At 40.0% G+C, this 15,208-nt stretch overlaps 1 protein-coding gene across 1 annotated transcript in view; it reads right to left on the minus strand.

The window, feature by feature from the left end:
- ATR (ATR serine/threonine kinase) overlaps positions 1 to 15,208 on the minus strand; it is a 1,835,177-nt gene that overhangs the window by 556,463 nt on the left and 1,263,506 nt on the right. The window contains exon 33 of the mRNA XM_044071973.1: positions 13,681 to 13,863. Coding sequence (XP_043927908.1) covers positions 13,681 to 13,863 — 183 coding nt within the window. The remainder of the gene's footprint in view (positions 1 to 13,680; positions 13,864 to 15,208) is intronic.

Here is a 15,208-nt window from a genome sequence, read left to right on the forward strand (position 1 = left end):
ATTAATGATTTTCTGAAATCTGAAAATAAATCGGAAGACAGGTTGGGTTTAGAGAGTTCCACTGCATGGAAAATGAAGAGAACGCTTACACAGTCCCATCTTGTCTGAGCACAGCAAGCAGAATAATGTTAACAGATTTAAGACAGCACATAAACTCTTACATAATCACAAGAAAAATTACATGAAGGTTGTGTGTTCCATGGACCTGAACCTTATTTGTGACTCTAACAGAACTTGCTGGAGAGACAGATTCATATCCCAAAGACTAACTCTTCTATGGAATAAACTGCCCCTCTTCATAAAACAAAGCCCGTCCCTCACTCTCTCCAAAAATAATTTGGATAAATAGATGGGGGAAGTACAGTTGTGTAAAATCTTATCAAAACAGTAGATGTGCTTCTCTTCACTGTTGCAGTATTCCTTATGTAAGCATTCTACTGCCAAGGATAGCCCAACATCTGGCCGGTATACCAAAACCTTTAGTATCTACAGGTGTCGTATGTCATATGCATGCTCCCCATACAAGGCACAGGGCATAAGGGTGACATACGAATGTATATACTTCAGAACTGAAATGTCCCAGGAGAAACAATATCCCTAGGGATCAGAAGAAACGTGCATCCAGAAGGGGGAAAAAGAAATGAATCCCTGGTTGAGAGGGCAAGAAGAATAAGGTAGAACAGAGGGGAGGAGGAGGAATGGAGTGAATACTGCAACAGTGAAATGGACATTTACTGTCATGGTATGATTCTACACAACTGTATCATGTCCTTCCTTATCACTCGCATTATTCCTTATGTAAGAGACAGTACAAAAGATCAAGAAGAAACCTGGGAGGAGGAAGGCACTGAAGAGCCCTCTATAAACTCATGTAGAATATCCCTGGCAAAGCCTGCCCTTGCTCTGGAAATAACATCTGACTTTTAGGGTTTGGTGAAGGTACGGACAGAAGATCAAGTAGCAGCCCCAAGGATGGAACTGGTATTTGAACCTCTGAAGAAAGAACCAGGAGAAGCAACAGCTTTGGTAGAATGGGCCTTTACAGAAGAGGAAAGACATTTGCATGAAAAAGAATTACAAAAAGAAATAGCCTTAGAAATCCAGGATGAGATGGCTTGCTTAGAGACAGCCAAATCTAAAGATTTGGGATGAAAAGAAACAAAAAATTGCAAAGACTTACAAATATTCTTTGTCTTATCTAAATAATATCTGAGCTGTTTATGCAAATTCAAGGTGTGAAGAACCTACTCACTGGCAGAAAGCAGACAATGAAAAAGGAAGGCAAATTAATACACCGGATTAAGAGGCAACTCACTGACTACCTTGGGAATAAAAGAAGGGTTAGTATGAAGAGACACTCTGGCCCTGTGAAAAACTAAAAAGGGAGAACAGCCATGAGAGCCTGAAGCTCGGATACTCTCTTAGCTGAAGTAAGGGACAAAAGAAGTTGAAGCAGCAGATTCAAATGGAGCCTGAATCAACTTTTCAAGAACAAAACTGAGGTCCCATGAAGGTGAAACATGCTTCCTGGGAGGCCTGAGATGAAGGACACCTTTAACAAATTGAGTTCAAAATGTAAAGGCTAAACGAGAAGTTAAGGGTAAAATAGCAGATAGCTGAGCTTTAAATGAAGAATATGCCAACACAGCATGGGGCAGATTACACAAATAAGACAGAACCAGAGGAATATCCACCGAAAGGGATCCTGGTTACGAGAGAGGCACCAGACTGAAAATCTCTTCCATATGGACAAATGTGATTTCCTGGTACTGGGTTTCCTGGCATCCTACTGGTCCAGAAGAATGCCCTCAGAAAATAGTGCCTAAAAGGGATCAAAACCCTATCATCCACTGTGTCAGTTGAAGAGTGGACAAGAGAGGATGGATAAGAGACCCCCTGTCTTGTGTAAGAAGGTCCAACTGGTGAGGTAACTTGTGGTGATTGTCCCTGGCCAGGTGGAAAAGTAGGTGGGTACCAATGTTGCCTGGGCCAAAAGGGAGTCATCAGCAAGATTTTGGAGAGACTTACCTGATCTTGTGCAGGATCCTCGGAAGCAGAAGAAGGGAAGGGAAATTGTACAGAAGCAAAACAGTGTAGGAAACTTCTCTGTGTGGAAGATTTTCAGTCCATATATTTCTAGTTAATCACTGTATATTAATCAGATCAGACAACAGTAGTAGAAGTAGCTAACTTAAACTTGTCTTAAGTCAAAACAAAACAAAACAAAAAACAACAGAAAATATATAATTGTACAGCATTACTAAGTATTCGAAAGTAATCCAAGCAAGGCAGGCAGTCTGTTTCCAGTCGAAAATCCATTATTAAGTACACAGACAAGCGATCCAATTAAAACAAAAATAGAGTAATAATTTCACTTTCAATCCTGGGAGAAGAAATTGTACAGAAACATTCCTTTCCAAGGAAAGGATAAGGCAATCGCCTTCAAGTCAGAGGACTTGGGATTCTGGAACAGAAAAGAAGAATTTGTCTGTTCAGAGGGGAGGCAAAAAGAGCTGCCTGAGGAATACCCACCAATGGACAATGCCCAGAAACGCATCTCTGTGAAGCATCCATTCATGAGCCTGTGTGCTGGACCTGTTCAAGGAATCTGCCATTATATTTTGCTCTGAAGGTATGTAGACAGCTTTAAGATTTACTTGATATAAGACAGCTAGATCCCAGACCTGAACAGCGAACCTGCAAAAAAGGTAGGACTGTGTTCCCCTTGCTTGTTGACACACCACATCACTGTAGTATTGTCTGTAAAAGCTTTGAAGGGCCCAGGAAGAAAGAGGGTATGAAAGGCCTAAAGAGCTAGAAGGAGAATTCCTGTCTCCTTGATGATGTTATCTGACCTCAGATGAAGAGGACAGTGACCCTGGACCTTGAGAGATATGAAGGGAGCTCCCCACTCCCTGCCTGAGGCATCTAAAAAGAGCTCTTAAGACACGACTGGAGGTTGGAAAGGAAGCCTGGGATTGAGAGAAAGCTGAGTCTACCACTGAAGCTTGAGACAAGGAAGGAAGGGAACTAGGAAATAAAGGGGATGATAGCGTTGAAGCCACACTGACTTGAGGTATCACTGGTATTTCCTCATATGCATCCTGATCAGAGGCATCACAAGAAGGGTGGAAGCCATAAACCCAAGGACTCTGAGAAAATCCCTGTCTGTATCTGAAGCTAGATGAAGAAAAGATGAGGAAAAAAAAAGGAATGCGAGAGAGAGAGGGAGCGAGCCTTAGGGGAAGGCAGGGATGCCACCATGGAAATGATCTGGATCCTGCAACAAGAAACACATGATCCTGAGAAGGAACCAGGACTAATTTCTGAAAGTTTACGGTGAACCACTGGCTTTACAGCATGGAAACAGTAAACTGGATGCGCTGAAGCAGAACCTCGGAGGACGAAGCCTAAATGAGCAGGTTGTTCAAATAAGGAAAGATCTGAACCCCCCCTTAACTTGAAAAAGGCAATGACAGGAGTGAGACATTTGGTGAATACCCTTGGGGCAGTACAGAAGCCAAAGGACAAAGCAGAGATCCAAAAATGCAAAGAAGGAACACAGAAACAAACATTTCCTGAAAAGGGGGTGGATGGGGATGTGAAGGTAGGCATCCTTAAGATCCACAGACACGAGAAATGTCTGGGGACCACGAAGGGGGAACAAAATTTGAAGGGACAACATTCAAAAAGATGGGACCTTTAGAAAGATGTTGAGCTGAGAAAAATCTAGAACTGGTCTCCAGATACCGTCCTTCCTGGGGACCAGAAAACATTCTGGTATAAAAATCCTTCCCTTTCTGGGCAGGAAGGCACAACTTGAATGGTGCCCTGGGCCAAAAGAGCATGAAGCACCTCTGGAAAGAAAGGAAGCTGTTCCAGTCAGGGATGCCCAGAAAGGGAGGAAGAGATTCCCACACCAAAAAAATAATACCCCTCGTAGAGTGTCATGTGACTCAATCTGGAAGGTACAGGGAAATATAAAGGGACAAGACAATCTTGCCAAGGGAAAAGGGAAAGGACTTAGTTTGTCCTGTAAAGGAGGTTTCTGAGAAATTGGGGTCTGAGTAGACTTAGCTGGATATACACGCCTAGAACCCTTTTACCTTTGGATGGAAGAAGAGACTGTCTGCAAACCAAAGCAGCTCTGGAAGGATAATTCCTCTGAAACTTCGGGATAGAAGAAACAAAAATATGTTTCAACTCCTGTAAGGCCTTGCCCTTATCCTGGATGGATTTAAAAAGTTCAGCAGTAGCAGAGCCAAAGATTTTTATTATCAAGAGAAGCATCCAATAATTTGGCCTTAATAAGCTTGAAGATGAAGCCAAGAGTAATGCCTCAGAACAGAACCAAATGCAGCAGCCCTAGAATGAGTATCAGCTGCATCATAACTAGAATTAGTGGCATATGGTCATGAGAGGTAGAACTCAACAAGAAAAGGGCCAAAACCTTCCCTTCAGAATTAGGAAGGTCACAAACTACCTGACAAACCAGAGAAAAAAGAGCTAAAACATACCTAGCCATACAAGTCTGTTAATTGATAGGCCTAAAAGCCAGGATGGCAGCAGTATAAACCTTTTTATCCAGTTGTTCCATGGTCCTACTATCCTTGTCTGAATGAAGCAGCTTAGTAGAAGGCAACAGCTTACAGGGTTTGTCAGAAGAGACAGACACCACAGAAAAATCAGCAGGAGGACATTTATATAGAAATTTACAATCAGGCACCTTATAAAATCTGTCAGGTTTCTTAGGAGCTGAGTGCTGAAAATCAGTGGGCACAGAGGCTGCTGCGAAGGTATCCAGTAGGTCAGTCAGAAATAGAGGAACAGCAGAGGGTGTGGGAGACTCCATCTATACCACCTCTTCTGAATATCAGAAACCTGAGAACAATCTCACTTGAAAAATTCCATCATACATGAAATAGTGTCTCCAAAGCAGAGTTCCTCTAAAGGAGAATCTGGACTGATAGAATCCTTTTCCTCAGACCAATAGTCCAAAGGAGAAGGGGATCTGACAAGAATATGCCAAGGACTCTTCCCCAAAATCCAGATCAGTAGCCTCTTGCTCCCTAGGAATCTTAACAGGAGTAGAGGATCAGGGAGGGACAGGCACAGATATTCCTTGAGGAGGCTTTAAGGCAATTAAAGCACTGACCAACCCCTCAGTAAAATCCTGCCATTCACAATGGGGATCTTTAACAGCAAGAGAAATATGCTTATTTTTTTGTTTCTTCTTTTGTGCGACAGCCGCACAAAAAACTCTTTGAGGCTCAGACTCTTGCCAACATTCTACCATTGTAGTAGGAATGTCCTCCCAAACTAGAATCTGTGTAATCTCTCTCATTCCTACCGATATAACCAGCTGAGGTTCCCCCTCAACATCTGGAGCAAACATTAAAAAGCCTTCAAGGACATGTGAGAAGTTAGACCCATGACTGCCTCCGACAGGGTCGCGGCAAAGGAATCCGAAGCAGCAACTGGGAGATCCTTTAGGCTTTCACCAGCTTTCATCAGCTGCTGATGTGGGATAGTGGTATGTTGTTCTGAATGTAGTGCATAAAGTCCTGAGTTCAAAACTTGTCAGTGAAATGCATGATGATAGCGCCACATTTATCTGAAATAGTGTAGCGGTTAGAGCTTCAGCATTGCAAGCAGGCATTCACGGTTCGAGCCCCAATGAAGTCTTTTCAGAGGCACAGTAAACTAATCCTTAAAAAGGGCACAGTATACTCAAATCAAGGGGTGGCGTAAGCCATACAGAATCGGGCTAGGCTTATAATTGCCCCAGGGCAGATAGCCTAGTATGAACCTATGAACCTATGAGAGACACATCTGTGGGAGGTTGGACAGCAGCCAAATCAGACCTCAGTTTTTTGGTCTTTTTCATGGTCAGCGACTGACCCTTGGAATGGGAAGACTCCACCAAAGCATCTTATACTAACAATTTTAGATGTTGGCTTTCTAGGTAATTAGACAAAGAGGAGCGACAACTACGTAGGGTGCTAGGGACAAACTCTTGTCAAATGGAATATTGCATATGGTCATGAAGAAACACCCAAACAGAAGACATACTGTCAGTGATGATATTTATGGGGAATCTACCTCCCACACTGACATTTTCCTTTTCTGGATGACATGTAAACCAACAGCAAAATAAGAGAAGATAAGAAAGAACACTGACAGGGCACTTATTTGAAAATGGCTCAGTAACCAGTACAGATGAAGAGCATTCGGATCAATGTTCAATGATGGTGTTCGGACTGCAGGCAAATGAGTTCTGAAGTATACGCATTTGTATGTCAGCTTTATGCCCTTGCATGGGGAGAATATGTTCATAGGTGTGTACTAGGCTAATGGCCCTGCAGCCTTTACAAGCCTAGCCCATAGGATTACCCTGGCATCGTGCCACCCGACCTTAGTTCCCAGTGCCTCTGTCAAGTAGAGCCACTGGAGTGATCCCCAGGGTGAATTTTCTATTTCCCATCCACTCATCAAGATTTCTCTTGAAGAGGGCCACTGAGGCACTCCGCTTGACATGTATGGGAAGTCTATTCCATAGTATAGTATGACATAAAATGCTTGAAAACACTAAAGGGTTTGGTATACTGTCATGGAGATTGGGCTATCCTTAGCAGGAAATCCCGTATGTAAGAAATACTGCAACAGTGATATGGAAGGACATCTGTAAAATTCATTCCTGGGGTAGTTGCCCATGTCCCATATGGCAAAAGGCAGTCTGTAAAATGACTCATGGCTCCCACACCCAAAGACCGACTACCCTGATACTATCCTATCCCACATCTGAGGAGTTAAGATATAATATTGTCATATCTTCCGTATTATTGGCTAGGCTTGTAAAGGCTCTTGCTCCATTTGCCAAGTAATCACCTTTGAACCTATAATGAGGTGTTGTCTAAACTGCACTTAAGAAAATACTTCCCAAAGCAGTAACTGTTTGACAAAAATCTCTTTCGGCATATTACATTTATGGATCTATTAAAAGTGGCACTGGGATTCCCTGCACAACTGTTATTAACAAGGTGAGTACTGCCTCACTCATGCAGTGGTATATTCTGATGGAGTTTGCTGCTAGAAAAGGGTGTGGAGAGCAGCAGTACTGCAATATTTACATAAAAATACAACCAGAAACTAAAGTGATTACTCAGAATAAAACAGCAAAAGGAAAAAAAAAAAGCAGAAAGGAATTGGGGGGGGGGGGGGGCTAAGATTCCTGATATCAATTCAGCTAAAGTTAAGAGTCATTAACTGCCTCACCCTATAAGGTTTACTTGCAATTCATCAACATACACCACCAAATCCTACCTGACTAAATCACATAAGGATAACACCAAACTCATCAAATTACTTAAAACACAAATCACATTCATAGCAAGTCATAACAGAAAATGTCCCTAAAACACTGTAGTAAAATTAAATACTTCAAACTGAACACCGCATGTAAAAGATGGCTTGTGAACTTATAGGAGCATGTAAGAGCCTTACATTTACGTGGCTGGTCCACTAAACCACTAAATGTTGGGGTGGCCTGGACATACCATACCTCTGGTGGTCTCAGCATTCATGAGGTTGTCTGACTGATGGTCCATGACCATATGGTGGAAGGCCGGGAAATACTGATAAAAAGAAATGGAAGAGAAGAGGGGAAATTGTTTAAACATAGGGCAGGTGAACATATGCAGGCTGTGTTAAAGGCTGAAAACATGTGGCAAGAGAAGGGGAAATGATACGGAGTTCTGTTCATCTAAAGCGATATGTGCATGTGCGCGAGCATGTGGGGAGATACGGAATTTTAATTGTATTTATTTATGACCTTATTAGGCCCAAATGCCTCAAAACACTTATTTTCTGAGGGTGCTCCAAATGCCTCATAACACGTTTTTGTAAAGGTTGTTCAGTAAACTGCCCCAAGTGTCTGAATGGAGAACCAGCCAGGACAAAGCAGTGAAATGATGGAATATCGGTGTTCTGCAGGTGCCTAAAGCACAGATTACAAAATCAGTGTAGCAGGTATTCTAACAATTACAGAAAGAGGTCAATCTTCTTGCCAAAGTCATTGAACGGTTAAACTCAAAATACGGTTAGAGATAGGTGTTTTTTTTTAGGTTCCCCCTGGTGAAGAAAAGAACTTTGAACTGTCGACATAAAGGACTGGTTAGGACAGTTAGACTGTCACATGGAATTAGAGTAATAAAATGAGTTGACAAAGATCTGAAAGGAGATCATATTTTGAGAAGCACTAGAGCTCACTGGTTGAGTTACTTATTTATCCACAGGTGCCCATTAGGAAGGTAACCAGAATAAAAAAACTGAACCGCAAAAAGTAAAATCCTCTTTTTTAATACAAAATGGTGAGTGCTTTAGCAATGGTAACCATTGCTTCATCAGACAGTTCATTCAAACAGCAACAACACTTGAATACTTTTAATTCATTACAAGAACAACCAATCCTACCACTCAAAGTTAATTCAGCACTCAATTAATTAATTACTATGGTTACGTTTTACCCTTGATTAATTACTAAAGTCAGATAAATTCTATTTAAAAACCACATGCACAAAGTATAAAGGCAAATACATATAGCTAAATATAAATAAAATACATATATAAAAAATCAGTTAACAAATGCATATATTAATAAGTACCTGCATATATTCCCCATTTGGTAACTACTTATGTTTACAGACATAAACATAAAAATGTATATAAAAAGTGCAAGCAGTAAGCACTCAACAACTTAGTAAATACATATATTCTGTTTAGTGAATGCACATGTTGTCCACCTAATAAATACATATACTTTAATACATATATTTCATCAAATACTCATCTTTAATAATCTCTATACTAAAGATGGCTCCAGAGAGTACGATCATGTTGACCTAAAACCCTGCATGTATTTATGTAGTCTTCTAATACTGAAGCAACGTTTACTTGAAAAAATTTTATTTTAACCTTCTAGATTTAAGCACTGGCTTCAATGGGACACTATAATTCAAACCCAAGTCTCTATGTGCTCCTAAACGCAAAATCCATTTTACTTCCATATTTTCAGTAGTATTAGCTATGTCCCCCATCCTATTGCTAACTTTCTGGATGTGTAAGACCTGAAACAAAAATGTATGGTCATCCCCTTAGCCAATGTATGCTTAACAAAAGCACTGTACAATTGTCCTTTTCTGGTGCAGTAAAAATGGTCCCTTATCTGTTCCCTAAGGTGACTGTTAGTTTTACCAACATAGAAATGGAAACATGTTGAGCAGTGGGCTACATACACTATATTCTTGGCATTGCAATCAGCAGAATTCCTTAGCTCCCATAGACGCCCTGTTTCAGGGTGCTTAAAAAAACCTCGATTCATCTATATAGATACACTGTGTACATTTTCCACATCTGTGGGTACCATTCACAGTGTTATCCATCAGAACAGGTGCCTTAGGATAGCAAAGCTGCTGTTTCAGATTTTTCTCATTTCTAAATGCAAAATGTGGTTGTCTGCCCACTATATTGGTGGTGTCCTCATCTACTAACAGCATATGCCAATTCTGTTGTATAATAGTTTCAAACCTTTTCACATCCCTTGTGTATGGTAGGACCATCAGAGTGTATGGTAGTGCACTGTTCCTAATACCTAACCTTTCACTACCTACTCTATCAGAGTAATAGGGCTTAGCTTTACCTTTTCTTTCTTTGTGTACATTATGGTACACCTTATCAATTTCATGTTCACTGTACCCCCTATTAATGAAACCTGTTCTTTGGTTAGTTAATTCATTTCTATACACTTCCTCTTGACAACACAGGCAAGATGTTCTCATTGCCTGGCCTCTGAGGGTTGGGAGGGTGGCCTAATGGTTAAGGTGTTTGCCTTACAAACACAAGGTGCAGGGTTTGAGTCTTAAAATGGCTCACAAAGGCAGTTAGCTTAGTACTAATCTATGAACCTATAATGTTAGGAAAGATACTTGGGTTGTGCATGCTATTTCTATGAAGGAAAGATGGTCTATAACATTGTTTCCTAAGTAATTTCGTGAGCCATTGATTATTTTCTCTATATATGATAACGTCCAGGAAGTCTAAACTCTTCTCAGAACAGTTCATCATGAACTTTAAAAAGTCACTAGTAGTATTCAGGTGTGCATACAGGAATTTAAATCGTTCGCCATCACCCTTCCAAAAAATAAAAAGATCATCTACAAAACGCCTATAAAAGGCTATTTGGGGGTTACCTAGTAGGTGTTCATGTTCCCAGTTGACCATAACCAGGTTTGCATATGTGTTGGCACAACTTGCGCCCATGGGTAACCCCTGACAATTGCTTATAACATGTACCATTAAACATAAATATGTTGTGCTCTAGTACCAATTCTAATAACATGCAAAGAAAATCTATCTTGGTATTAGAAAATTTTCCTTGCTTATCAACACTGATTTCACCATGCTTATCCCCTGGTCATTGGGTATATTCATAAATAAAGACACCACATCTAGTGTGACCATCATCCCTGTATCTGCTGCTCCCGTTTGCTTCACTGCCCCATAAAAGTTCACTAAAAACTGTTCTGCATCTTTTAGAACATATATATGTTCGTTAAGTGCTATCTTCAATTCCTTATCCAAATATATGGAAATAGGTTCTGTTAGTCATCCTGCCTCTGCTACTGTAGGTCTGAATTTCGTGTTATATGGGTCTTTGTGTATCTATAAACGTCTATAAACATAAGTAGTTACCAAATGGTGAATATATGCAGGTACTTATTAATATATGCATTTAACTGATTTTTTATATATTTTATTTTATTTATATTTATCTATATGTCTTTGTCTTTATACTTTGTGCATGTAGTTTTTAAATAGAATTTATCTGACTTTGATAATTAATCAAGGGTAAAACGTAACGATAGTAATTAATTAATTGTTGAGTGCTGAATTAACTTTGAATGGTAGGATTGGTTGTTCTTGTAATGAATTAAAAGTATTTAAGTGTTTCTGCTGTTTGAATGAACCGTCTGATGAAGCAATGGTTACCACTGCAAAAGCACTCACCATTTTGTATTAAAAAAGAGGGTTTTACTTTTTGTGGTTCAGCTTTTTTATTCCAGTTACCTTCCTACTGGGCACCTGTGTTTCATAATTTTCAATGTTTGGGCTGGTTTGGATTTATTTGTTTGCTACTTATTTATCCAGTTAAAGCTATAGACACAGTAGCAGTGGTCAACAACAACACTGGTCCAAACAGAGATAACTGGCTCAAGCAACTTTCGGGAGAAGGTGTGGTGAAGCAAGATACTTCAGACAGTAACAATCTGTCTATTATCAAAATCTAGTGACATATGTTCTGGATTCCTGAAAAATGACAAGACCCAGGAAGTTAGGACTGGTGATGAGGATTGTTCATTAGCAGGGTACCTCAGTGCTCCATGCTGGGACCGCTCCTATTTGTATCTACTTCTTGAAGGTAAAGTCTAATGTCAAGGACCTTTGACTGACCAAGTTCAGAGATGACTGCAAATAGGGAGCTATCACAGATTTCCCCCATCACACATGCATCTTTCAGGAGGTTCTAACACAAATGACTCGTGCCAATGTCACAGACTAAAACTCAACGCATAGAAGTGCATTATAGTGCCTTTTGTAAAAAGTGCCACCCAGGCTATATTACTCCATCAATAACACGCCCTTAAGAGTTAATCCAGTAGTCAGGGATATAGGAACATATGTAGACAGTGATCTGGCCTGTGAGCATCACGTAGCCAACACTGTAAGAAAATCATTCTATGTCGCCCAACGCATAAGCAAGAGCATGGAATCCAGGTCCAAGGACGTGACAGTGCCATTTTACATGGCCCTTATCATACCCACCATTAAATATAATGTTCCCCTCGGCATGTACCTGACCAGACACATGCAACAGTTGGAATGCCCACAAAAGTTCCTTGTCAGAAGAATCCAGGGTTTAAACACATTGTCCTATATGGATCGCCTTAAAGCCCTATCTGTATACACTGACTCCTGAAGGTTACTGAAGGTGATTTATGCTGACATACATAATAAGGCATCATTGGATCCAGCTCTGGTGGACCTTTTGCACATCTGTAAAATGAACAGCATCAGAACCACTAGATGCAAGGATTTAAATTTTGCTTGTGACAAAAAATAAGACTTGCTGTGAGACAGATGTGTCCCAGAGGATCTCCATGATCTGGAACAGGCTCTCCATCCATGTGAAGCAGAGTCCATTCTTAACACTACTTAAACATAACCTTGACCAATGTATGGGAAATCGGAAATTCACTCAGGGTCTGGTCCCCATGTTTCTGACAGAGGCAGACAGTAATGCCCAAACTAACATACCCGCCAACATAACCTGCAGAAACTTCCTTACATACCCCCCCCCAAATAAATGGCCATGATACTTAGGGACAAAACTGGGTTAGATTGCACTACTAGGCTTATAAAGGCCCTGGTGGTCATTAGTCTAGTAGACACCTATGAACCTATGAATGAGACTTCAATGAATATCTGAAAAGGCCTTAACTCATGAAGAGACAAAATGGTTTGTACAAGCATATCTGGGCATTAAGGAAAATACACTTGCTAAATGGACATTCAAGGTAATCAGTTCCTTCTTTTGTTTGTATATTTATTTATTTATTATTTATTTATTTTTTAGCAATCTGCTCCTGTTGCCTGCTGATCATCAACTCCCTCATGGCTAACTGGCCCATTTGTTCCCCATCACTGGTGTGACAGTCAACTAGAAAGGACCATCATTAAAGTAGCCAAGAAACCATTAAGAGTGTTTTTTAATCTCTTAAGCACTATCCCCTGCACACATTCAGCACCAGTGAACAGACCCACACTTCTGCAAGGGGATGACATCTGCAGGGCACCACACTCACCCACAAGGGGTGTCACATGGCAGTTTCCCCATTCACCACCAGGGAAATCCAGTTTATCAAGCATGTGGTCCTTGCAGCTCGCACTCTCTCTCCCACCAAATGGGAAATGCCAAAACTCCCCTCCCTGTGCTATCAATTGCCCGGATTGTTAGTCAAATTTGAGTCACCTGGACCACAGTCATTGCTATGTTACTCTAATAAGGCCAAAGTTCTACTTATAAGGATAAATTGTTGCCAAACTTGCATGAACACTGAGAGCTAACTTTATGTGAAAGGTATACAGGAATCAGATATATGTTAGGAAAACAGTTCTGGTTCTTCCTCCATCAAGTTTGAGTAAGCCCCAACTTGGGTCAAATAAAACCTTGCCTAGAGTACAAACAGCTTTGTTCTATATGTGTGCATATACACAATATATGTGTGTGCATTTCTAGACACACAGACACACACATAATCCTATATATTGTGTATGTATCAAAGCTGTAGGTTTATACACATTTTATAACAAACTGCTTAGACAAAAAATACTGTAGTTGTCTGTGTCCCCAACTAAATATGAACGATTTCAGTGTCTTCACAACAAAACAAAGAACGGTGAACCAAACCAAATATCCTTCAAACACAATATTTTTTTCCAAGAAGCATCACTCTTTTGCTAAATTAAAATATTCTGACTGTTAAAAGTGTACAAAGTATATTATTAAGAAAATGTATATTGCAGCAACAAAATACTAACCAAGTAAACAATCTGTAACCTTACTTGTTGTAAAGACTTAGCAGTGCTCTTCGAAGAGCTAGGATTGGTTCCTTAGCCCGGAAGGAGTTCTGGGTCATCTCCAAACGAGCCTGCCAGTTGAGTGGGCGGTCACTTTCTTTTGACTGGTTACCCAGCTGCTGCAAAAATTCTCGGACACTGTGCTCAAGTTCACATAGCATATGTAGCCTAAAACAACAAAAACAAAGTACACTTTCAGAGGAAAATCACTGAAAACATACTATTAAAAATGAAGTTCACATAATTTGCCAATGAAACTATTTGTGACAAGCAACCAAAGTTATTGAAAAGATGCTTAAATTCTGTATAGATACTGTCACCAAAATCTGAGAAGAATCCCTGTTACAATTTGAGAAATTAGCTGAAAACAGAAATCACAAAAGTTCAGAATAAAATAAAATCTTCAAGGCAAATGATGGTAAAAAAGACAAGAGTTGTTGTCACCCCTCACATATACTTGCACACATGTATGAAGGGGTTCTATTCACTGTATCTCCGTATTTAAACTCTGACATCATTGTAGCTCAGAGCAAGTGCACAGTCCCAAATGTAGCGCCCCACTCACGGCATCTGATTTCAGCCATTCATGAATTATTTCACACATGGCCATACAAAAACAGTTTGGATACCTCCCAAATCAAGATTAGCGTGTGTGTGTGTCTGCTATGCTTTATAGACCCACTAAGATTTTTGTCATGAAATAAATCAAATGTATTTAATTGAGTACTGTTGGCTAGATTGTACCCTTTTCAAATACCTAAAGTAGAACATTTTGGACTTCCAAAATGGCCACACACTGATCAACAGTATAACTTCAGCTCTCTCAGTGTGAAAACACAACTAGGAAAAAGGAGGGCCACTGAAAATGTTTTTGGGTAAAATTCAGTTACTACACACTGAATGAAAATCAGCTAGAAAGGGTGGAGAGAAAACATTGTCTGGGAAGGATTTTGCAGCTGTTCAGCAAAAATCAGTTAAAGCATCAGGTCTGGTTCAAGAGATGGCCTTCCAGTAATTTAGAGGAAAAAATAAAACAGATATACTCAGAGATGGTTAAAATAAGCTGACATGAAAAAAAAGCTGTCTGAATGTTTCTCAAGAACTGTTAAAGAAATTATTACTGTTAGAAGACAGAGCATGTAGAGATAACCTGAGATTTCCTGCTGTACCAGAGAAACTGGAAGGAAAAGGCTGTATTAATTTTATGAAAGCACAAACTTGTTAATTTAAAGAGCATATCAAGTGTATACTCCAAACTTGGCCATGAGAAAGCAGCCAAGATCTACATTAGTAAAGATGCAATCATACCAGCTGAAAGAGTTGATATTGACAAAATTGTGGCAGAAGGGCAAAGTATTAGAGACAGCAGATTGTTTGTAGAAAATGATTACTCACTGTACACCAGGTAGAAGAGAAGCAAATTTCTCTCAGCAATCTGAAAATGTTGAGAATCAGGTCTGAGACTTAAGCTACTGTATCCATCTATATTCAAAGTGTTCATTTTTTTCCCTAG

Source organism: Protopterus annectens, chromosome 5.part0, assembly GCF_019279795.1.
Source record: "Protopterus annectens isolate FY-2018-M chromosome 5.part0, PAN1.0, whole genome shotgun sequence".
Lineage (NCBI taxonomy): Eukaryota > Metazoa > Chordata > Ceratodontiformes > Protopteridae > Protopterus > Protopterus annectens.